The sequence below is a fragment of the Molothrus ater genome, chromosome 8, assembly GCF_012460135.2.
Source record: "Molothrus ater isolate BHLD 08-10-18 breed brown headed cowbird chromosome 8, BPBGC_Mater_1.1, whole genome shotgun sequence".
Taxonomy (NCBI): Eukaryota; Metazoa; Chordata; class Aves; order Passeriformes; family Icteridae; genus Molothrus; species Molothrus ater.
In genome coordinates, this window is record NC_050485.2 from 30,345,980 (window position 1) to 30,369,971 (window position 23,992).

A 23,992-nucleotide genomic window follows, 5' to 3' on the forward strand; every position below is an offset into this window, starting at 1 on the left:
GTTGCTAGGAAAATCAGAATCATGCTGACATGAGCATCTGTCCTATGTAGACAGGGGAGAGCTTATGTTGTAATCTAGCGCTTAAAATTCACAAACTTTCCACAAGTGGCTGATGCTTCACACAGCTCCTTACGAGGGTGAAAACAATGGTGTGGCGGAAGAGATGGGGCTCCCTCGGGTTCTTCTCTAGGGGCTTTTGAGATCCCGAGAAAGGCGAGAAGCCCCGGCCCGAGGAGAAGGGCGGGGAGCGGGAGACATCTGCGGGTGTCGGCGACCCCTTCCCACGAGCGGGGACACCTGCGGGGGGTGACACGCACGAAGAGCCGAGCCGGGGAGCCCTGGGGACCGCGGGCAGGACAAGCGGAGCCCCGTACCGCGGGATGGAGCGCGGCACCAGCGCTGCGCCGGGGCCGGGACCGCGGGAGCCCCGAGCATCCCCGGCGGCGAACACCCATCCCCACCGCCCGGGACGCTCTGACCGGCCCCTGTCCGTGCCCCTGCCCGTGCTCTCCCCCTCCCCGAGGCGGACAGTGGCCGTCCCTCCCTGCGGACCCTGCGCGGTTGTGGAACCAGCGCCACGTGCGGCGGGAGCCGCCCCAGGACTACACGTCCCGGCGTGCCCGGCCCGGCGGGGCCGGCGCCTGCGCGGGGCTGCGGGGCCGCTCCGCGGTGCCACACCCCCGGGGGAGGGAGGCAGGAGCGCCCGAGCCCTCAAACCACCGGGGGAGCCGGCGGGGCGGAGGATGGAGTAGCGGGGCGCGGCGGAGCAGGCAGTGCGGGGAGCGCCGCCTCCGCCTGGGGAGCGCGGAGGGAGCGGGCGGGCAGGCGGGCGGGGATGATGCGCGGGGGGACAGCGCGCTAGGGGCAGGAGGCGGGTGGTCGCCCGGAGACTCCGCACCTCGGAGTGACGTCCTGCTGCAGTGCCGCTGCCTGCGCTGCCCGAGCTCGTCAATGGAGCTGGAAAACATCGTTGCCAACACCGTTTTGCTGAAAGCCAGGGAAGGTGAGAGAGCGGCGGGAGGGGAGAGGGGGCTGGAGCATCCTTGTCGCAGTCGCCCCTCCGCGGAGCGATGCCCGCGGGATGCGGGCGGGCACCGGTGGGGATGCGCGCCGGTCCCGCCGGCGGCGGCTGTCGGGGTGCCATGTGGCTTGCCGGCGTTGGAAACGGCTTGTTTGAGACGGAGCCCCGGCGAAAAGGAAAATACCGCTGTTTTTCCCTGTGCGCGGGGGTTTGGGAAAGGAAGTGAATGAGATTGCAGAGATTACAATATTCACCCATCTCTTCCTTCCCCCTTCCCGCCTCCCCCCCCTCAAATCTGGTCCCACAGATTGTGCTATTTCAGCGTCTATTGTTAAAGGTCAGCTGCAGATGCATTCATTCAAGAGGGCTTAGCAAATCTGCAAATAGCTTTCCGCGCCGTGTGGTGAGACCGGCAGGATCGTATCGCTTCCCCGTACAGTCATTGCCTTATTCGGCGTTATTAGGTGAGATCATGTTGCTGCAAACATGCCCATTGTTGAGAGCGTGTTTGTCCCCGGCCGGAGCCGGCCGGAGGGGCTGGGGACTGTCCCCTGCCCACGGCTGGCGCGGGGGTCTCCGAGCAGGGCTGTCCCCCGCGGCCGCCGCCGCGCTCGGGCGGCACCGGGGATGCTCCGGGCGATGCCGGAGCCGCCGGCGCGGAGCCGCCGCTGCTCGGCGCCGGGCGCCCTCGGCTGCCGGCTGCCCGGGGGCTCCCCCAGCATCCCCGTCCCGACCCCGAGGGCTCGCAGAAGCGAACCCCCGACAGCCACCGGTGGATCGGGCTCCCGGCGCTTTCTTTCCCCCCGTGGGGAGCGGACGCGGTTTCCTCTCTCCGCGCGGGCGGAAACCCTCCCGCGGCCGCGGGGCGCTGGGCACGGCGGGGCCGGGTTCGGGGTCCCCCCGCGGAGCTCCGTCCGCCCGGGAGCATCCCTCCGGCTGGAGCGGGAGCGCCACGCACAAGCAACACGTCCTACGGCTGCGGCATCGCTGCCAAGGCGCGATCGCCTTCTGTCTGCTCCAGCCCGTTTTTATGTTTGTGTTTATTTACTTGCTTGCTGCTTAAAATAAGGCATTTTTCCAAGCCCTTGGTCGGAGTTTCTTCCCTGAGAGCACTTGCTGGAGCTGGCGTTTTTAGGTGCGCTACAACCTGCAGCCTGTTCCGCACCGCCCGCCGGAGCGCTGGAGCTGCCTGCCCGCTTGGGTGGGCTTCAGCTCCGGCCGCTCTGAAGCTGTGGAGCTGCGAGTAAAGGAGCGTTCAATTTGTAAGAGAGATCATTCAAACAGTCCGCCCCTGGAGCGATCCTTTTGCTGGGAAAATAGCTCAAATTGTAAAATAGTGTTTATATAACTCACAGGCTGTTGAACTTTTGAGGCTTAGCTAAAGAGTAAAGTCCTGAGATCCTCCCAAAAAAGCTCTACAAATAATAAGGGCAAAGGTGTTCAGCAGATCAGTGAATTATAACTTTTTGACTTCTGATGGAGATCTTTTATTTTGTGTTGTCATTTTTAATGTTGTTTAGGATGTTGTTTGTTGCTACCAGTCATACAATACTGGTTTAGATTTCAGTAGACTTTAGGAATACTTTAAAGGACTGGTATTAATTATGCTTATTGTGTGTTGTTTACAGAGAGCTGATATTTTGCAAGTAATTTTAAACGTGCTGCTCAGTTTTATGGTCCTTTTCTACCATTCTCAGGAAGATGGTTACAGTCATGTTGCTTTATTGTGTTAGAATTGCATTAAAGAAGCTGTTAGCTATAATCCAAATGGCAGAAATTTATCAAGATTTCCTCCAAACTACATTCCAAGTGTTCTTTAAGCCACGTATGAATCTCCAAAAACATTTTCGAAGGCCTGGTGCTAATTTATTTTAAAGCTTTTTTTTTTTTTTGAGGGGATATGAAATTTTTTTAAAGGAAGAACAAGGGCAAATTATGTACCTGACATCAGCCACAAGTATTATTGCTGTATGAGATAGGTTGCCACACTTTAGTTATTGTTGCAGGCTGCTGTGAGTAAAGTTGTTTTAAAATTTGCAGTGAGTAATGTAGGTGGCTTTCATTGCAGATGAGGAAGGCAGACAACATATGTAAGACCAAGAGTAAAAGCAAGTTAATATATTGAAGATTATGGTATCTAAAAATAAGTTTGTTCCAGGTTCTGCAGACTCCATCAACAGATTAAGCCAAGTATGTGCCTGTGTGTTTCCACTGGTGAAGTCAAAATCAAAAGCTGTATTAGCTCAATCACATGCTGGTTGGTGCCTGCAATGTGGTCCTTAATGTTAGGAGAAGAAAAATGATGGAACCACTCTGCAAATGTTAGTAAAGGCAGAAATTTTGTCAGAATTGCAAGGGGAACACAAACCTACTCTCAGTAGCAAAGGGAGTGTCAAGGAGGGGTTTAGGTTGCAGTGTGAGATCCAGCAGAGAGGACGTTTGAGGGAGTCAGAATTAGGGCTGAGTGGCCACCACAAATGTTTTATAGCAAATATTGGTTTAAATTTTGCAACTCTTTTGCTCTGGCCTTGGTGGTAGCTTTTTTTTTTTCCCCCTGTAGTCCCTTGTCTAAGTCCCTTCACCCCTGATGTAAAGTGAGCTATTTTAGCTGAAATACCAGGGGGCAAGTTTTATAACTGCTACACAAATACTTGCACTTAAATCCTGATGATCACAATGAGAAGCACACCCAGAATTAACTGATGCCATGTGATACATGAGTAATCTTATTAGAGCAACAAAAAGAGTAAATGTGGTTCACATACAAAAATGCATTTCAGTGAATAATTTTGAACAGAGAATAAATTTCAGGAAATTCTAATATTTTTGCATAATGTGAGGGTTTTGACACAAAATTACACATAAGTTACTTGTTATACTCAGAAGTCTGTCAGTTTGAACATGTAAGAATGGAGATTTACTGCATTTGAAAGTCCATTCATTATTTATTAGGAGTAAATTTATGCTTTTTCCTCAACTGTAATTTCTCATTTCTTGAATGCAAAGTCCCATTTCACAAATCACTAATCCCTTTTCAGACCGAACGGAAAATACATCTGGTTTAATTATAGGAACCAAATAGGTATTTGGGAACTATCTAGCATTGCCTGGGGAGAAGAATAAGCTAAGAAGGGAAGGCAAGAAAGATGAGAGTCATAAAAAGAAAATCAAAACAATTACAATTGCAGTCATTTTGGGTTGAGTAAGAACCCCAGATTATGAGGTGATAAAATACTTACCTGGATCTTCATGGCATCATAGAATGGTTGGGTGGGAAGGGACCTTAAAGATCATCCAGTGCCATGGCAGGGACACCTTCCTCTGTACCAGGCTGCTCCAAGCCCTGTCCAACCTGGTCTTGGACACTTCCAGGGATTGGGATCCACAGCTTCTCTGGGCACCCTGTGCCAAGGCCTCACCCCCCTCACAGGGAGGAATTCCTTCCCAATATGCCATCCAACCCTGCCCTCTGACAGTCTAAGCCATTTCACTGCCCTTTCTTTTCATCAGCCTTTGTGTTCCTGAGTCTCAGCAGCGGTGGCTGAGGCTCAGAACCACCCAGCCATGAGCACTGGAGATCTACCAGCTGCCAGTCCAGGCTGGGCAGGGAGCCCCAGGTCACCTTCCAAATTTGGGGTTTGACAGAGGGCTGTCATCAGAAACAAGGAACTTTAACAGTCCTAATCCAGAATTTCAGTTGTGTCCACAGAGTCTTGAATGTGTCCGCACATCCTTGCCTGTCAGAGCAATAAGCTGACAAAAGACAAGTCTTTCCAAGAGGCTGATAATTAAACTACAGTGTTTGTAATAAAAATAAAGAATAGGGTCTGAAAAGCATGACCAAGGCATGGTGATTACCTGAATACTCTTCCTCATGAACTGTTCTTCCCAGCCATAAGATCAGCCTTCCCTGATGTTTCCTACTGCTTCTGTGGGCATGAGTTTCCTCAGATAACCCAAAACACATTTCAAAACAGAAATACAACTTGACTCTAAAATTGCAACATTCTTAAAAAATTTGTGCAGACAATTCTCACCACTTCCAAGTTCTCATGATAACTCTGATGTCTAATTTAGTCATTAGTCTTAAAGCACCCACTTTGGAAGATGAACTGTGTTTTTTTGTCAAATCTAGAGTTTCTGAAGCGCAAAGTTTACCATGTAAAAGGAAAAAAAATCTTCAACCTCTGCAACACAATGCAAATGCTTTTTTCCCTTTTTAGGTAGGCTGGAATTCTAAAATAAGCTTATTTATGGTACCCAAGCAGAGCCTTCTATTGGCCTACACAAAAGGAGGGACCTTTTATACGCTCAGAATCTTTTGATGTGTGCACACTGATGCCATATAACATGCAAAATGTTCATAAATTGCTGTATTTTTAGCTTGCTTTTGCAGGATGATCACAGGAGAGATTTGTGTGTGTCCGTACTGGCAGAAGAGTAGCAATAAATCCTAAACATGAAGCGCAGTTGCTTTCCAAGAACTTGGCTGAGGAGCAGTTGGAAAAAGGGCAGGAGAACAATGAAAAGCATATTTTGAAGGAAAGAAGGTGTCTGTAGTGGCAGCCAAAACTCTATGGAGAATGTGATTATTGCAACTTCATTAACCAGTGCACTGAATGCAGAATCTAAGGTCCTGTCCTCCATCCCTTGAAGTAAACCCAACATTCCTTGTATAAAAAACATTGTGAGCAGAGGAAGCTTCCATGTGGTGTCTCAGTTTAGTTTTCTTTTTAGAGTTCAAGAGAAGCTCACCACTGTAATAACTTTCAAAAAAAATTATTTCAAGAATGGAGTCAGCCATTGCTTCAGATGCAACAGGGTGCTTTCAAGCAGTAGTTTAAAAAATTAAAAAATTAAAAAAATTAAAATTTAAAAAATGGAACCATTTCTTCCTGGGAAAAAAGGTACCCAGAAGAGGAAAGACTATCTCATTGTATTTTAATCAAGGAAATTCAGAAAAGAGGATTTTTCAGGCCTTTCTGGAAAGAACATGCAAGTCTGAATCATGTCAAAGGTTCTTTTTAGAGAAGGCAATTAGTTCTGTAGCCACACCTGGCTTAGGGCAAATGTGTGTGCATGTAGAACTGGCTTGAAATATATTTCCTATATTGTTTTTTTAACATTTTTTCATAGCAGGGCTGATGCAGAGCAAGGTAGAGCTGTAGCTGTGCCCTTGGTGGACACTCTGGGATTCTCCAGTCTGCAGACATGGGCAGCAGGGCTGGGGATGTGGCAATGCTGGAGAAATCAAGAGCTCTCCCATCCAAACTTTTTCACTGCTCCTACCTGTGTTGTTGTGTGGAACTGTTATGGCCTGATTGCTATCTGTCTTGTTGGGTTTGTAGGCATTTAAAAATATTTAGTAGTGAGTCAGGTTATTAACACAGAGAACCTATTATGTAGTAAAACTTTTAGTACAAATGTTAACTGTGGAGGTTTAAGTAGAACTACTTACGTCTGCTCCATTAATCTCATGGGATTGCTTTCCTCAAGTGCAAAATAATAAATCTAAGAAGAGACTGCCTGTCTCTGTTATCAGTATGTTCTTTTTCTGAGAAGGTTTTAACTTAGTGTTGCTGAAATTATCCACTCAGAAAAGAATTTTCAGTACTTATACAAGACATTGACATAACTTCATGACTCTTTTTTTTTTCTTAGTTAAGAATACTCTGAGAACTTAGTCAAAAACACCCAAAAGAGGTGGTGTTAGTGATGCTCTGCTGAGTGTTGCCAGAGCAGCAGCACGGGGACCAAACCAACCCACGTGTCTTGGTGATAAACAGCTCCAGAATGAAAGTTTTAAACACAGTCATGCCCCAAGATGAGCCCTACCTGTCCATGCCTTTGTCCCCAGTGACTTGGGTTGGCATGAGCTGCCCCATTTTTAAGGAGAAAATGCTTAAGAGGAATTCAGCAGCTCTGACTTTGCTGCTTTAGGCCCTGTGGGTGTGTTACACCTGCTTGGTGGCTGATAGTGCTTCCTTTTTCCTTTATACCTGTGGACAGCACAATGTGTTGCTCCTGGGAAAAAATACACAACAAAGACCCCACAATTGCATCCTGGCTGACTTCTTGGAACATGAGCTCCCTTTCCAGGTAGTGCTGTGCCAGCTGAGAGCTGCCGGTGATCTCTTCCCAGCTCAGAGGATGAAGTCCTGGGTGCTGAGGACTTGGATGCTTGCAGGGAAGGGTCTGAAGCCCCAGCTGTGTAGTCAGGCTTACTGCAGTTGTGTTCTGATCCCCACAAGCCTCAAAAGTGACTGCCAGGATGGGGCAGGGTCCTCCTCCGTGGGTAGAGACACCAGTTGTGGGTTTGTTGTTCAGCTGACTGATTCTTCTCCCACACTGGTTTTCTGCCAGTGTTACTCTGTGGGTGACTTCTGGTTTGTATGGATCCAGGGAAAGCTACAGTATCACATCAGGATCCATACTGTTGCACTGAAAAACTTTAAAAGCAGATTGTTTTATCAAAGCAGTTACTGTGCTTATGTAAAAATCCAACCAAATAAACACAGGACAGAAAACTGGGAGTTGGGGATTTAACTCATGCTCATCTGAGATCTTCCCCTGCATCTTTATTTTGAAAATATTCTGTGTGCTGTATGAGTTTTTTGTGTGGCAGAGGGGAAGAAAATAATTGGTTACCCCCTATTTTTACTGGCATGTAATCTAAACAATAACAAGATGATATAATCCTAATATTTCTTTAAGACCACAGGATGTGAAATTAAATTAAAAGGCCAGGAAAATAAAGAACCCTGCAGTTTGATTACACTCAGCTGGATTATCTTTGTAATTATTTTCCTTGGAAGATTTAAAAATGCGTACGGCTTTGTGAAAAAGATTAAGTAGGGAAACCAAAATTAAAGTAAACAATCTAAAGAAAATATTGCAAAGATGATGGGTATTTTACTTAATTAAAAAAATGCACCAAGTTGCCTGTTAAAAATGAAAGGATGGAACAAAACACAGGTGAGGAGGAAGATGGATGAGGCTGTTCCACTGGCTCAGCTGCTTCTAGATCGTATAATGTCCTTTCAGACATAGTTAAAAAACTGTCAAAAGCAGTTATTTAGGGAAGAAGGGCAGGCTGAAAGGAGCAGAATTACACACAGGTACTCGAGCCTCAATTCAGACCTGGGAGCAAATAATACCAATAGTGAAGGTTGTCTGTGTTCCAGATGAGAACAGTTATTCACAGAGAAGTTTCTGGTGGTACAGCCAAGGCTGAAAAATGTCTCTATCCATCATTTCCAGCACCTGGGGATGTGTTTGCTATGCATGAGTAGTCCCATGGACTTCATGGGCTCTGCTTGCTGGTTGGAAATGCAGCTTGTTTGTGCTCAGGGATCAGCCAGCTCTCGCTGCAGCAGAGCTGTTCCAGGCAGTGAAACCACATGGATAGAGCTAAGGGGAAACTACTGGAAGCCACTGGGAAAGGCCTGCTACGTCATCTTGTCCCTGGTCTGCCATGTACTTTTTAAGGTATGAAACATTTTGGTGTAAAAGTGACTCCATTTATGGGTCTGTCTCTCTAGATTTTTGTTTTTTTAATGAGCCCAAGAAATCTTGGTTATATTATTTTTCTCACTCCCATCTCCTTTACTCATGCAATCCCTTTTGTACAGTATTCATTTTTCCAGGTACTTTCTGTTCCTCACCAGTTACAGTCTTTGCCAAGTTGAGCAGGATTTGTTCTTTTCTTCTCCCAGCCTGTCAGCTTGGATGGCCCAGCTCAGCTTTTGTGCATTCAGCACTGGACTTCCCTGCTGGTGCTGGCTTCCTTGGCCATGCAGAGAGGCTGAACCTGCTCCTCACCCTGCCCCACCTCAAAACCAGCCAGAACAGCTTCTGTGGTGGGGACAGGCCCTGGGGAAGGGGCAGGATCCCCAGGGTGTTTCAGCAGGGTGTTTCTGGGCAGTTTCTCCTGCTGAGGTTGCTGGTGGAGCTCCCTGTTGTCCCCAGGATGCCGGAGGGGCGGTGAACAGGCTGGAGCAGCTATTTTTTGCCTTGCTTGAGTATTCTCTTGGGTCCCATTGAATGCATGATTTCACTATGAGCCTGGCTTTTCCTGGTAGGCTGAGGTTATGTTGCAAGTTCTAGAAGTTACCGTATTTTTCATACAATACCTCTTTTGCTTCACTACTCAAAGAGACAGTCTTTACCTTGTGTGGGTGTGGGGAATGATGACTTTTTGGATGCTGTTTGCTGGTTCCCAGTGCTCCTGAACCCATCCCTTTTTCCTAGCATCATTCTCCCTCTGAATAAATTTGGAGGATTTTATTTCCTCTCCCTGCTGGAATAGTCCAAACTTTTCTAGACCAAAATTCCCATATTTTGTTCGTCCCACTTCTCTGTCTAGTTTATTTTCCCTGTCTTCTGTTTCTGACACCACCTTTGAATTTGAGAAGTCTTTGATGTACTGTTTAAAACACATTTAATTAGTTTGGATTAAATGTCAGTTTTCTGGCCACATGTAAGGCTTTATGTATTTACACACTTCTATTATCCTTGGTTGCTCTTTGGTCAGTGTTTAGTCTGCATGACAAGGCTCCTGTCTAAAATTACTGAAACTGTTCTTTTTTTCCTCTCCATGCATGTGTTAGGAGAGACCTTCTTGGCTCTATAGGAACTCTTTATTTACAATGAAAGCTTTAGACTCTGCCTGCCTCAGAGTCGTCCCTCAGTTTTATTTGTGTGTCCCAGGAAAGGTCCTACCTGCCAGGATGATAGTGGAGCCTCGGAAAATGTTAAAGATAGAACTCTAAAAATGTTAGGCTTTGTGTTTTCTCAGATCACTGCACCTGCGTAAGCAGTATGATAAATTATATAATTGTTAGATGTGATGATTGTTTAGTAATTAAATTATTATATAATCATAAGAAGAATCATGAGAAACTATGTTGGAAATTTAAGGGGGCTATGTTTAGCTGAAATTTATGTATACAATAGAACAATATAAGTTTAATAATTAACATGAAAGTTATATAACGATAGAATATAAAAACACAATCATCTCAGATGTATGGTCGGAGTCAGATTTGAGTTGAATACTCCTGACACCCAGAGCTCTTAATAAAAGCACCTGCATATAATCACTTATGTGACTATGTGTTTCTGAAGGCTAACAAGGAGAGTGGAAAAATTCTGTAACTTTACAGTGGTGTTCACTTAGCAGCACCTGCAGAAGGCACTGATGGAAGATCTCCTCTTGTGCGGAGAAAAAAATGGTTAAAAAAGGAGAGAAATGCAGCTGGAAGAAGAGGAGATTCAGAAACAAAGGGAAAATGTCAGTGATGCCAGGTGAAAACAGCACCAGTGAGTCCTCCGTGACACTTCCGTCAAAATATTCCTGTAGGCAGTGCAGGGGAACTGACACCTTTAACAAGCTGATGAGTTGGAAAGAATGGATGCCAGGCTAAATCATCATTTAGCCAAGGTTGCCAGAATCTCTGTGGAAGATATAGATATGTGTAGATACATATTCATTCATACTGGTGTTGTTTAATGCTTGTCCTTAGCTTTCTGCTGATTTCATCTTCCTCTTCCCTCTTAGCTTAGATTTTGTTTCTTCCTGGGGATGAAGGTTATATTGGTAATCTCTTTCAGCCAATGTTCTCTCTTCCATCTTCTTCAGTTTTGGTTGTTAGAGATGTGGTTTCTCTATTTTCCCAGTGCTCTGGGTCTCTATGAAGGTGGAGAGGTTTTAGTGAAAAGGACTCTGGAAATCAATAGGGTTGCTTTTTGTAGGGGTGATCTTGCTACTTGCACAGCAAGCCTTTCTCCTGCAGCAATCAGTGGAACAACCTGCTTTTCCTCTTTTGTTGCACAAAAATGCAACTGCTCACCATGCAAGTTTTGCAGAGGAGATTTTACTTGGCTACTCAGTTATGGAAAATTAAGGGAATCTAGACACTCATCCTTAATCTCACTATGAGAGGAAGGATAGTTGCCCAGTGCAACATTTGGAAGCTGTGAAAAAGCTTACAAGTACAGAAGTTTGGACTAATCTATGAAGAAACCCTTTTTATCTCCCTCCTTAGCAATTCCACATCTACATTCCATCTTTGCATCATGGTTTTGTGTTTTCTGAGGATGCCAAATTATAAATCATACATTTGAGTGAGAATTCCTCCTGAAGCACACAGTCTGGGAAAGTTTGTGCTTTGTTTATTTCAGCAGCAGCAGAGTTTTGGGAAGAACTATGCAGATGATTTACATAGGATGTAAGGTTCTCCCAGGGTTACCATACACCTGTCCTGGAAGCTCTGTGTGTTTAGTGTGCATCTCCTTTCACTTTTTGCTGGGTGAGAGACAAGGAATGGTTCAGGAATGAAAAAAACCCACAAAACTTAAGCACTCTGCTTTGGAGAGCTGGTGATAGAGCAGAAAAGCATTTGAAGTAAATCTCCTTCTTGTCACATGTCACTGATGGACACTGAACAGCAGCAGGTGCCTGGAAAGGCTTGGATATCCCAATCCCTCCTCAGGCTGATTTCTTCAGCCTCCCATTCAAGGGACTTACTGAGCAGAAGGGACCCTGTGGGACTTAACTATCCTTTGTGAATTGATTTCATCCATTTTTTGGATCACATTTCTGCTTTTGGCCTGAGCAGCTTTCTGTGGTGATGAGTTCCATCATGTAAGAAAAGCATGCAAGCTTCCCCACATGTGTCCTTCATGAGGGACTTGGTCAATGCATGACTTTTGTTTTGGCAGCCTCAGAAAGCAGTCATTGTGAAGACATGGAAGTGTCTTGGAGGGGAAGACAGGGAATTATCCACAAATCAATCAAATATTTCTGGGTTTTTGCTGTGTTGGTTTGGTTTTAACTTCTTTTTTTTTTTAACATGTTTATTTCATTGCTTCTGTGATTTATATTAGACCATCCATGATTTTATAACCTTTTATCATGTTCTCTTATAAATAGTGTATCTTCATGCTGAAAGGTCCAAGTCTATCATCTCTGTCCCTCTGCATCTTCTAATTCTGTGTCCTTTTTTTGAATTGGGTGACCAAAACTACCTGGCACTGGTGTGCACTGTGGGCAGTGGCACAGTGATGCTGACCACTTTGCACTTTCTTCTTGTCACCATTTTTAGTTGATGTTTGTTTGTGTTTTTTCCCCACTGCCACAAGTATTCATTACTAGGCCTATTGATGGTGACCTCAGAAATTTGTCTCCTGAGCTGCAATGTTTAATTTGGAGCCCATTGTTTGGTGGATGTAGTGAGAGTTTTTCTCTTTCATGAGCAACACTGTGCTGACACAGAATATAGCTTTTTTTCCCTCCTAATTTTTAAGTGATTTAGTACTGCAAAATGCTCCTGCAACTCTTTCCAGGCTGTTTTTGTTACAACTATCCTGAAGAAATCCATCTTGGCAGCAGGTGCCATCTTGTTATTTATCTCTTTTCCAGACCATTTATAAATACACTGCATAGTCCGAGTCCTGTTGCAGATCTCTGTGGCACCCTGTGAGCAGCCCTGCTCCACTGTCAAACTCTTATCCCTGATTTTCCATCTTGTCAACTGCTACTGGCTCACAGCAGGGTCCCCTTTCCAGAAACAGTTTAGTTTCTTAAGAATTGGTGGAGAAGGTCACTGCCAAGAAAATCACTGTTCAAAAGTGTCAAAATCCACCTGCCCAGGCAGCTGTGTGTACAGCCAAGTTCTTCCAGAGGTGGGGAGGAGAAGGGAATGAGAAATGTAGGAATTTGCCAGCTGATGGCAGTGTTTGAAGGAGCCATTCCTGAGACAACTGAAGATTGGCAAAGAAATGAGGGTTGCACCAAGGGCTGAGGGACAAGGTCCCAGGTGAACACTTAAAATGGGCACTGTGAAATGCACCCATCAAATCTCTGGGGCTGGTGTAAGGTCAGTGGTCACCCCTGATGCCCCAGAGGAGTGTGATACCTGCCAGGGGGCCACTGGCCACAACACACTGAAAAATGAACCCCCATCCCCAAACCCTGCCAATCGTGGCAACAACAACAACAAAAAGAAAATGAAAGATGTTTTCAGGTAATTAATCTTTAGGACCTGTACACTAAATACTTGCCTCTGCCCATGCATGCATGCACAGGATTTACCTCTTCCATTAGACAGCCTACTCCAAAATCTCTAGCAGGTCTCAGGACATTTGTTATTCTGGCTCATGCAGACCTCCAGCTGCAGAATGTTTATTTGGCTGTGAAAAGTCTATGAAGTAACAATCTTTGATGGATTCAGCATATTGTTTTCTCTTCCTTTTTTGGGAGGCTGTTTGTCTCCAGCTCTCCTGGGGAACACATCTCTCTTTTCTGCGTATCATAAATACCAGAGGCCACAAAGGGCTGTGGAGGTGGCGCAGGTAGGAGCCTGCACTGCACAGAGCTTGCCTAAAAGTAATGCTGTAATCTGAGTGCACAACAAGTTAATGTTTAACCTTGCCAGCATTTCAGGTTGCTAATAATTTATCCTTGCTTATTAGCAGCTTATGGCTTGAATAATACCACAGCACTGGGATCGTTGGTGGAGGCAAGTGAAGGAAGTAAACTCTGGCTCGTCAGTGTACTTGGGAAAGCAGATAGGGAAATTTATTATTTATTGAGTGACCTCTCCAAGACCTCTGTGTGGTGGCTGATAGAAGCAAGCTGGTAATTGCAAAGAGTGAAATAAGTAGAAGGCAGCTTTTAAAAACTTATGGGTGTGCTGTGGAAGTGATGCTTCCAAGATGAAGCTCAAGTCTTTATGTTACAAATCTTTTTCAGAGGGATGGTTGGAATATATTTTAAAGCAAACGTTTACCAGCTGTGTGAAGGCATGAAGCTTGTTTAGAAGCCCAGAAATATTTTACAAGGTGAGGACAGAGCATGCTTTTGTTCAGAGTTCCTGGCCTAAATTTTAAGAAATACTTAGGGATTAAAAAAAAATAAAATTTCAGCTTTTAGATACAATGAGCTGAGAAGAAATTAAAATAGGGAATTAACTACTGGATATTAAACTCTGTTAAAATGCGCATTCTGTGCAGGGAAGAGGTAAGTGTGAGAGGTCAGGCATGTTTCTAGGGCCAGATACCAAGGAGGGCAGGCAGCAAAGCTTTGACCTCCGCCCTTTGTTCATCTCTGTGCTCCCTGTTATCGCTCAGATCCTGGGATGCAACATCACATCTTAAAGGGGGAATGTAGAAATGCTGCCTGTGAGAAGCTGCCAGTGCAGGTGCCAGCTGAAGATGCCATTTTATTAACACTGAAGCAGGTAATAAGTTTCAGATGTGAATAGTCCCATAAGGTGAACAATTTGTTGACAGAGGCAATTGGAGCAGTTGTTCATCAGTGAAATTCTTCACATTCCTGGCTCTTGCCTTCTTGTATAAAAAAATCACATTTTGTGTAAGTAGTTTGAGGGCCTGATGCCTAATTCCAGCAGATAATTGTGGGAAGACTGGTTTTTAAGGAGGTTTTGCTTGTTTCATTAAAAAGATGATGAGATTTGCAGGTACTTTGCTAACATAGATATGCACTATTACTGTTATCTTTCCATCTGGACTGATTGCAAATCACAGTGACTGTGTTTAAAAAAAACACAAACAAGTGATGTATTAACTCCTCTAATATCTCATTGCAGGTGGAGTTTCATTTGACCTTAGTAGATGATGTTCAGCTGGAGGATAAAGCTAAGTTTTAGGATTGCAAAGTTTTGCACAGGAGTGAATTTTGCTTTTTATAAATCTTACTGTTTTCCTCTAGGGAGGGGGAAGAGAGAGAGAAATAGCTTGACAGGAATCAGTTGTTTTGATTTTAGATAATGTGAGGAAACGGTATCTTCCAATAAATACAGATTTTATTAAAGTTGAATACTGTGACAAATAGTTTAGACTTAAAACGTCAGATTTGGTATGTAAGCAGAGCAACTCCACTGAGATTTGAGAGCATTGCTAAGATTAATGAAATATACTTTGTAAAGAAGGGCAATGATTCACTGAGTAAAAATAGGCAGCATCTTAAAGACCTTGTAAACACAGCTATTAATTTTACAGCTAGAATCTTAAACTCTTTGTCTTAGTCTGAGAATAATGCCACTGCATTCCCTGACACTATTCAGGGGGTGCAAATTCAGCTCTTAAATAGATTTTAAAACAGATTCTGACAGTGGCCACAGTTGCATTTTTGTTTGCATGCTCTGTCCATGCTTTGGAACAGCTTCATGGTACTTCTGCTGTATAAAATATTAATCTCTTCCCTCTTAAGCCATCACCCACACCACAAATCCTGCTTGATACACTTGCTGCAGACAGTAATGACAATACAAAAGGAGCCACAACTGACATGTCCCTACTTTTCTACCTACTTATTCCAGGATTTAGCAGTCTAGAAAGTACTCTTGGTGTGAGGCACTAAGTCCTTCCCATTTTTGATTGTGCTTAATGCTTAGTTTGATGCCATAGTTCACGTTTGATTTGAGGGAAGGGGAATCTCTTCCCCCTTCTCTTCCTCAGGTCTGTAACTACAGACACAGGCACAGTGTAATTTGTGCTCTGACTCCACCTTGTTTTTAGCAGTGGAGGAGTGCTATTTGAGAAGCAGCTCCTTTTCTGGCCAGGGTAACCCACATACCAACCACTACAACGTGGTGGGAAGTGATGGGATGTGATTGCGGTGGTGAACACTCTCATTTGTACATGTTCCTGTCTGTGGCCATCTACCTCTGCCTGTCCTCTCACTGTACATGCTTTTCATGAAGAAATAACAGTACTTTTTGGGTAGGGTGGCAGATCCCTTAGAGGATGTTGTAGCTGGCCTTTTGAGTGGTGGGAATTATTTTCCCTCTGCTGCATCCCAGCTGTGCAGTGCCCTGGGGCTCAGCTCCCTTCCCTGTCTGCCTGGGAAGGCACAGGGGGACAGGGTTCAGGCTATGGCCGCTTCATCCAGCCCCTGGGAGCAAGAAACTTCCAGTCCTGGGAGACATATCAGGGACTCACAGCTGTTTAAGAGGGGTCTGGGATCAGTTAGAAAGTGAGCAATTTTTCTAAGTGTGAGTAAATCCTGCACCTGGAAAGAGAAAAGGACTCAGGAGACTGAAACTGGAGAGGAGCAGGCCACCAAGCACCATTCGCAGTTGTGTATCCCAGCACTGGCATAGAAGATTTTTTTTCCTGCCTTTCAAGTTGTGACAGATGAGGCTGGAGAACAGGAGAATGGTCTCTACCACCAGTTAACTTGGTGCATCTGAGTCAGCTGTTTAATCTTTCATGGTCAAAACCTCTTCTGCAACTGACCTGTGTTCTGTAAAGCAGCTGAACTTAAGGCTCTAATAAAGGAATATTAATGCAGGTGTCTCTGTTCCATGGAAAACAGAGTATGCAATGACGTCCCCTTCTGCTGTGGAGCAGCATGTGGTTTTTATTTTCTGTGTATAAATCAGCATATTTTATTTGTTTTGTAGTAATTTGTAATACATGGATCAGTGTATTCTACAGGAATTTACACTAATTATTCAGAAATGATCCCCTGCTTAATTGTTAGGACTAATTTTTCAGCCTGGTTCTTCCATTAGCTGTGCCATGTAAGCAAATTTTAAAAAATGCATGTCATCATTAATTATCTTATAGAGGAGTCATGAGTAAGGCCACTCTGATGTCTGAGCAGATCAAGGAACATTCCTGTAGCTGACACCCTGGGAACTTTCCCTTTGAAGTCACTGTAGACTTCGGCTGATTGAAAACCTCAGGACTATGTCCAGGTTGGTCTTTCTTCTCAAGTTAAACCAGGTGAATTCTTTCTGCTTCTTCATGACATTTCTTTGAGATAAGTGCATATCATGTTCTTCCTGAGACACTGTAACCAAGCATACCTCACATTTTCTTAAATATCTGTATTTGACCACCAAAATTTGTAATTTTTCTTTATAGGAATGGCTTAATGAAATTCTTGGAAGTTTTCTGAAAGCTTTTGAAAATCCTAGTTTGCTTTCTCAGTTTTGGGCAGCTCTGTGCTGACACGTGAAAGGGAATATGCACATACCTCAAGGGTGATAGCATTACTCCTGCAAAGTTTATAAGCTTACAGTAAGCTCACATATATTGAATTCAGCAACAGTTAAAAGCATAAAGGTATGGAGAGCCTTATGCAGGCACTTAACCTTTCCTCACAGAGCTGGCTGCTACAGGCTATGTTGACAGCTCAGTAATTTTACAGAAGTGACCATTAGTGTTTCCTGCCCTCCTTATGAACTTCAAAAATATTCAGTGTTTACCTCTGATGATGGTAGCACTCCAGATGCAGAATCCTTTAGTGCTGCTCACTACTGGCAAGCACAAGGGAAGAGGATGCAGCCTGTTCCCTGAGCAGCATAAAGCTTTACTTTTACTTTTGCTTTTATCCATGAGCGCAGGTGGGCAGTGTGCAGAGTGAGGAGCAGCCCCTTGCTTGTGCTCCCACAGAGCTTCTGAGCAGGACAAAGCAGCAGAAGGCCCCTGGACACTGTTGATCACTGCACTCACAAATCTCAGCTCCCCACTGCAGCAGCCATTTGCCGCCCATGAGGTTAATTCATCTTTTTTCGCCTCACCTCTTGGTTATAACCAGTTGAGAAAGTCATCCTCTCATGCAGCTTCAAATTCTTGCAAGAATTTCAGTTTGAAGAATTGCAAGAATAAGAATTTGAAACTGGAAATAATTCTGCAGCTGGGGGAGCATGGTTGCCACGAGGGGAAAGTGTGTGTTGGTTGTAGGGCTGCTGGTTTCCTCCAAACAATTTACCCAAGCAGATTAAGATCTGAGATTTTCCAAAGTACAAGTGCAATAAAATACAGTGGAAAACAAGAGCTCCTGCTCTACTGTGGCTACCTGCTGAAGTCACAAGGGAATGGAGACAGCACATGCTGCCCACCCCATCCGACAGCAGTGGGATTCAAATCTTGGTTTGCATCAACAAACTCATTTACAATAAAAACAAAAGAGCCGCTCTGGAAAGCGTTGAAGAAATAACTGCTGTGTGGGAACCCACAGCTTCTCGGGGGAAGGAGTGGAAAGAAGGAAGAGAAAATCCTGGGGCCTTTGCTCCCAGATGATAAAAGCCAGGCCTCCACGTGCTCCCTGCAGGGAGGCTCACTCGTGTTGGCTGCTGGGTGCGTGGTGCCGGCGCTCAGAGCAGTGAGTGGGGCTCCCTCTGGCTAAATCAGCTGCAGCTTGGTGTGTGCCACTGCCACCCTGCCTTCCCTGAGGCTGCCTCAAGTACCAGCGTGCATCCAGAAAGCAGTGCTGATAGCAAGTTTTATTTGCAGCCTGCTCTGTTAGAGGGAGTGAAGGTTTTCAGGCAGTTTAGGGCTTGGCTAAGCTTTGCATCCACACACGTGCCTCCCTCTGATCTGCAGAGGTTGTGAGTGAATGGCTCCCAGCAATAATTGCTGCCAGTGAAATATGGAGCTAATAAATGCCTGCAGTTAGCAGCAAACTGAATAACATATTCTAAATAGTAAGAATAGTGTTTGAACTCCCATAAGTGTAACAACATGTAGCTGTAGACTTTGTTAATGAATAATTACAGTGTAAAATTAAGCATATGGAAAATATTTCCATTTCTGTTTTCTGATTTATAACTTACTTTAAACACTTTGGGACAATGTTCTTTCCTGCAAAGGAAAATCACTAGTGTATGGACAGGTTATTAAAGATATTTGATTTTCACCTTTGAATATGACTTTATTCCCCAAACCCTTATGTGTGGGGAAATGTATATGTGTGAGTAGCTCATCTTGCTTCAAAGCAGAACACATCTGGCTTCAGAGTCCACCTCTGGAAGGTGACTTTGAAGAAATCCTGTAAGAATTTCAAAAATTCTTCTTAAATCTTTGTATCATTAGGCAGTCATCCCCAAGTCAGTCTGCTTTAAGGTCTAGTCTGGGACCTGTTTCCAAAGTATATGAACACCACTAGTTTTTGCCAGTTGGCAGCCTGGGACCTGAAATATCTGTTATTACTTAGTGGAAGTACACCATGCTGCAGACTGTGATTTAGAAGGCTGGTGTTTGCAAATAATTTATGAAAACTTTCTTTTGTTTCCTCCTGTAAAACTTTATAATTCAGCTGCTGCCCAGGGTGTTGTTAAGCTTGAGGGTATTAAGTGTTGTAATATTTCTGGTTTAAAATCACAGTTTTAATGCATTTTAGGAGTTTCAAACTCCAAAAGCATTCTCAGAACATGGAACATTTCTCATTACCAAAACTGATGCTGAAATAAACTTTTTTTTTTTTTTGGTGAGTAACCCAGCTCAGTCTGTGGTGTCCTATAAAACCTTTCAACTTGGGGGATGGAGTGTATATGTAAGGAACAGGCTCCCAGGCTTAGGACAAAATGTTTTGATGCTGCTGATGCTGCAGAGGGAATTCTTTCTTAAATACTTTAACATCAGTGTAACTGGCATTTTGGCATCACTGCCTTACATTGCTCTGTGTCAAGTCAGGGTATTATTTTATTTGGTTTAGGAAATGTGTTTGTGCAACTCCTGTTTATGAAGGATACCATAGACTGGGCTCCTCAGCCTAAGACAAATACCAGTGGAATCTGGTGGAAAATGCAGAGCCTTAATAGATGTGCTGGTGTGCCCTGTTGAATTTTGTTGTTGTATTTATTTTGCTCGGAAAGAGAAAACAAGTAATTAGCCAAGAAAGCTCACAGCTGCATAGCACACTCCCCTCTCTCCTATATACACACAGTTTATTGGTATACACAAAACTGGCACTAATGAAACATAAATAGATCCTTTTCCTGTATGGAAAAAGACTTTTAGCATTGAAAGGCAATGAAAGCAATGGGATTCTTTGGAAATCCCAGTTATTTGGGTTTCCCAGTTTGGGTGTTAGGCTCAAAGCCCTCTGTGGTTCCATACATGGTATGAAGTCTTCCTGGGTTTCTTGGGGTTTCTTTTTTTTTGCTTTATGTATTTGCTTAAACCTGTTGGGAGATGGGATCCTTTTTCTGGATTTCTGTAACCACATTATTTGCTGCTTCCAGCAATGACCCCCTCTTCCAGAATCAAAGCTCCTCCTCTTTGCAACAGCCACAGAGCCTCCAGCTGTGTTCAATGACTTTCACCCCAAAAACAACAGCCAGGTCCCAGCTTCTTTTACTGTGTTCTGCCCCCATTTTAACTTCTTGCCTCAGCTCCTAAAAGCAGTGCCGTGCAGGAGGCTTGGCAGCCCTGAGCAGTGCTGTTCCCACCAGGCTGTTGCCCCTGCACCTCTCTCTGTCCCAAGCTAAAATAGCCCTGCTTGCAGACCTGGCTGAGCACCAGGTCTCAGCCACTGGCTGTTCTGTCCTCTCCTGCTTCTCTGAGCAAAATTCCATCACGTCCTCTGTCCTTTCTTCACCTACAGCTCCTCTCAAGATTATTGTTTTGAGAAGCTCAGCAGCAATGTAATGAAGTCATGGCATTTATTTCTAGGCCTCCCTAACATTTCTGGTCAGAGGTGCCTCACGTTCCAGGAATAGTAGGGTCTGCTCCATGGTACTCTGTGCTCTTCAGGACTTTGAATAAAATTCAAAGAGACCTTCTAGGTTTTATTTCAAAAGGGGGAAAGGTAATCTGGCTTCAAATAAGGCAGGTTGGATTCACTTACATAAACTTCATGCAATGTGGCAGGATCCTACCCTTCAAAACCCTCCCAACAGGAACAAGCTAATGAATTCACCATTACTGTTCTCTTAGAGCAGCTCAGAAGGAGAGAGTTTTCTCCTTAGTGAAACACATTTCCTTTCAAATTCTGTCCTTTTTTTTACAATTACTTTTGTTCAGACAGTCCCTTGACATCACTAGAAAACCTCTTCTGAACACCTTAAACCTCCTCTTTGAGAAGTTCATGCAATTGCTTAGGGAGGTGCTAGCCCCAGCTCAGCCCCACCTTTCCTGTTATCTAGCAGAATCCCCTCATTCAGACTTTCTGCACGTTGTGTGGAATTTCCTCTTCTGTCTGCCTAAATTTTTGGAGAGCCTTAAACACTGGCACTGGCTCTGCAAAATTTTTCTGGGGAGCTTGGTAGAAGCTGAGCTGGAATGGTGAATTATAACGGGAGTAAAGATGATAACATCACATAATTCCCCAGGAGACTCAGGTTCTGCTCTCACTTTGCCAGCTTTGTGGCTCTGTGTGCAAACCTGGAGCTGCTGGACCCTTACCTCCACAGAGCTGCTCTCAGTGACTCCCGAAGGGCTCTTGAGTCTTAAAAACCCCTCAACTTTGTCTCAGAAAATCTCCCTTTTCCAGTATGTGCACTAGTATAGACAGCAGGAAGGTGGAGGGTGGCTTCTAGACAAAGATAAATTTTCAAGGGGTTTGTTCTTCCTATAGGCAGAGGTATTGTACAGAGGAATAATTTAACTCCCCCCCACAACTGTTTGTGCTTCATGGTGACAAATTTGAAAGGTACCAGTGACTAAGTTAGATAAACTTTGAAATGCCTAATTGTTCTGTTTTTCGAACGCACCCTCGCAGTAATGTTCAGTGCTTTAATAACAGTTTCCTTAGAAAGTTCAAAATGTTTTACATGTCACGATGCCAGAAAAATCCGCTTGTAGGGAAACAAAACAAATATGTCATTCTTAATGGGAAAGGTCACTTTTCTATCCCTTCCTCCTACCTGCTGAAAAGAGTTATTTAACTGTGTGTGTTTGGCCATGTGAAGTGGTGCCCCCTCAAGCTTTTCTGCCTGCGCCTCCCTGTTGGTGCAGAGAGTTTCAGCCTCTTATCACGGCCCTTGGCTGCTGTGTGTGTGTGGAAACAGCTGTTGCCACATCTTTATCGAGGAGCCCTGAGCAGCCCTGGTGAGCAGCAGCCAGGGCAGCCTCGCTGGTCACAGCAGATTGTGGCAGATCGTGGGTGACTCGGTCCCTGCACGGCCTTATCTGGCCAGGACCTGGGCCAGGCTGCACCGAGCTCTGCCTTTGTTTTCTCTCCTCACAGGGTCCTGTCCCCACCAAAAGTGTGGCCCTCAAGTGCAGAGGGCAGTCACGTAAGAAAAAACATCAGGGAAATGCTGCAGCAGGGATAAGAAGAGGACGTAGGCTGGTGATGAGATCTGAATTGTGCGTGCTTGGCAGGCTGATAAGGTGGCTGAGCCTAATCAGAGACTGGCCAGGCACTGTTCAGGGGGACAATCGGTGTCCCCAGGAACACAATGGGAGGGGAACTACGTCCTCGCACGCACACAGAGGGAGGAAGCCTCCACTTGACAGAGGGGATATTTTAACTGCAGTTATTTTCCCCAGTTTCGCCGCTGCTCGTTGGCAAAAAGGCTTCAGATCTCTCTCAAAGCAGTCAGAGGAAGTGAAGTTACAGAAAAAGATCAAAATGGGCAATCACTGAATAGCTGCATTTCCATCCTGTCTTTGTATGACACATGTTTTTCTTACATACAGGCACAGGAGCGTGCAGTCAGTGAGTGACAGTTCCAGAGAATTAGTCCTTTTGCACTAATGGCTGAAACCACTCAGAACTTGTGCAGGAGATGCCAACACTTTCTTCCTGGCTGTGATTGCTCTCCCTTTGCAGCAGCCTTTCTTGGGGCTCCCAGCTGGCTTTGCTGTGATAAACTCTGGTTCTTACATTTTTATCTCAAGATCCACAAGCTCTCCTTCCATTGCCGTCACCCCACGTTTGCCTCATGGTACAGTCTGACATGTACATGACCATCATCCTTGTTTTATGTCATTTGTAGCACTCACTTCCCATACAAAACCCCTCTTTCCTTATTTCCCCACAGGAGTCTCTTCAGGTTATATTTTTTAATCTTTTGCCACTTAATACATTCACAATTAAAAAAAAAAAAAAAGTGATTTCTTGCAGAATGCTACAGCTAGAAAAGGCCAGAAAGCTTTAGGACCTCTTGTAACTGTTTTATGATAAATACTGCTCAGCAGTCCTTTGAGCACACCTGCACTACATCTGGCTCTCCAGTGAAGGCTAAACTTGTTTTCCAGAGTTATTTTAATTTTTAATTACATACATAATTTGGACTGTTTGTATATTATATTAGGCACTTAGAATTGTAGGCAATTCTGCCTATACTAGAGTCACATCTTGGACTGTACTACTGGCCTCTGTAATCTGGATTTTTTTCTGTGACAGTAACTAGAGCCAGATGACTGAGGAAAGTGTAATGCTTTGACTGTCCCGTAATAAAATATTTGGGAAAGGCTTTTTTTGTTGCTAGCCAGGGATCACTGGACAGCTGAAATCTGATGCTTAGCACTGATTTTTGATGTGTTTTGATCCAAGCACCCACGCATGCTTCCACAGGCTTCCTAATAACTTGCTGGAGTCCCAGCCCAGTCCTGCATTACCCCTCTGAGAAGCTGAACAGCCACACCAAGTGATCTTCTGCAGGCACCTGGACAAAGCAGCTAGAGAAGCAGCTAATCCTATTCTTAGCTCGGCATGCTGGTTATCTGTAAGAGGACAGCCTGCCAGAAATGTCTGGTGACATATTTGTCCAAGGGACGGAGGCCTGTGCCAAGATGCTGTGGGTGCTGCTGAATGGAGTTGAGTTTAGGAGGAGAAAAATCTGTGAAATGTGAACTCAAAAACACAGCTGTTGTTAAAGAAAATGAGAAGCTGTTCCCACCAACACAGATATATTCAAGATACAGATATTTTTAAAAAATTATTTTTTAAGTATCAGGAAATTAAACAGTAAATGCTGCGGTGTCAGCCAAAGTTAACTCTGCCTAATACTTTTGGCTTGGCCACCAGAGGTGGCAGCAAGCTGTATGCACAGCTAAATGCTGTTTTTATTTCATTTAATTTTAAACTTAAAGCCCTTTATGCAGGTTAAACATTCTGGGACTTGTGCTGGAGTGTCACCCAGCAGTTAGGGCTGCGTGTGTGTAACCCAGCAGTGAGTACGTGTTACAGTCCTCCCTCTGTGCCTGCTCTGCAGCACTTACAGATGTGTTCACAGCTCCAGCAGCACAGCCTGGCTGGCCTTGGGG

The 23,992-nt window shown here is 44.6% G+C and overlaps 1 protein-coding gene across 1 annotated transcript in view; it reads left to right on the forward strand.

Moving 5' to 3' along the window:
* The first annotated feature begins 879 nt into the window (after nt 1-879).
* The window catches only part of GRK5 (G protein-coupled receptor kinase 5), a 153,444-nt gene continuing 130,331 nt past the window's right edge, over nt 880-23,992 (forward strand). The window contains exon 1 of the mRNA XM_036385487.1: nt 880-1,003. Within this exon, the coding sequence (XP_036241380.1) occupies nt 952-1,003 (52 nt within the window). The 5' untranslated portion in view covers nt 880-951. The remainder of the gene's footprint in view (nt 1,004-23,992) is intronic.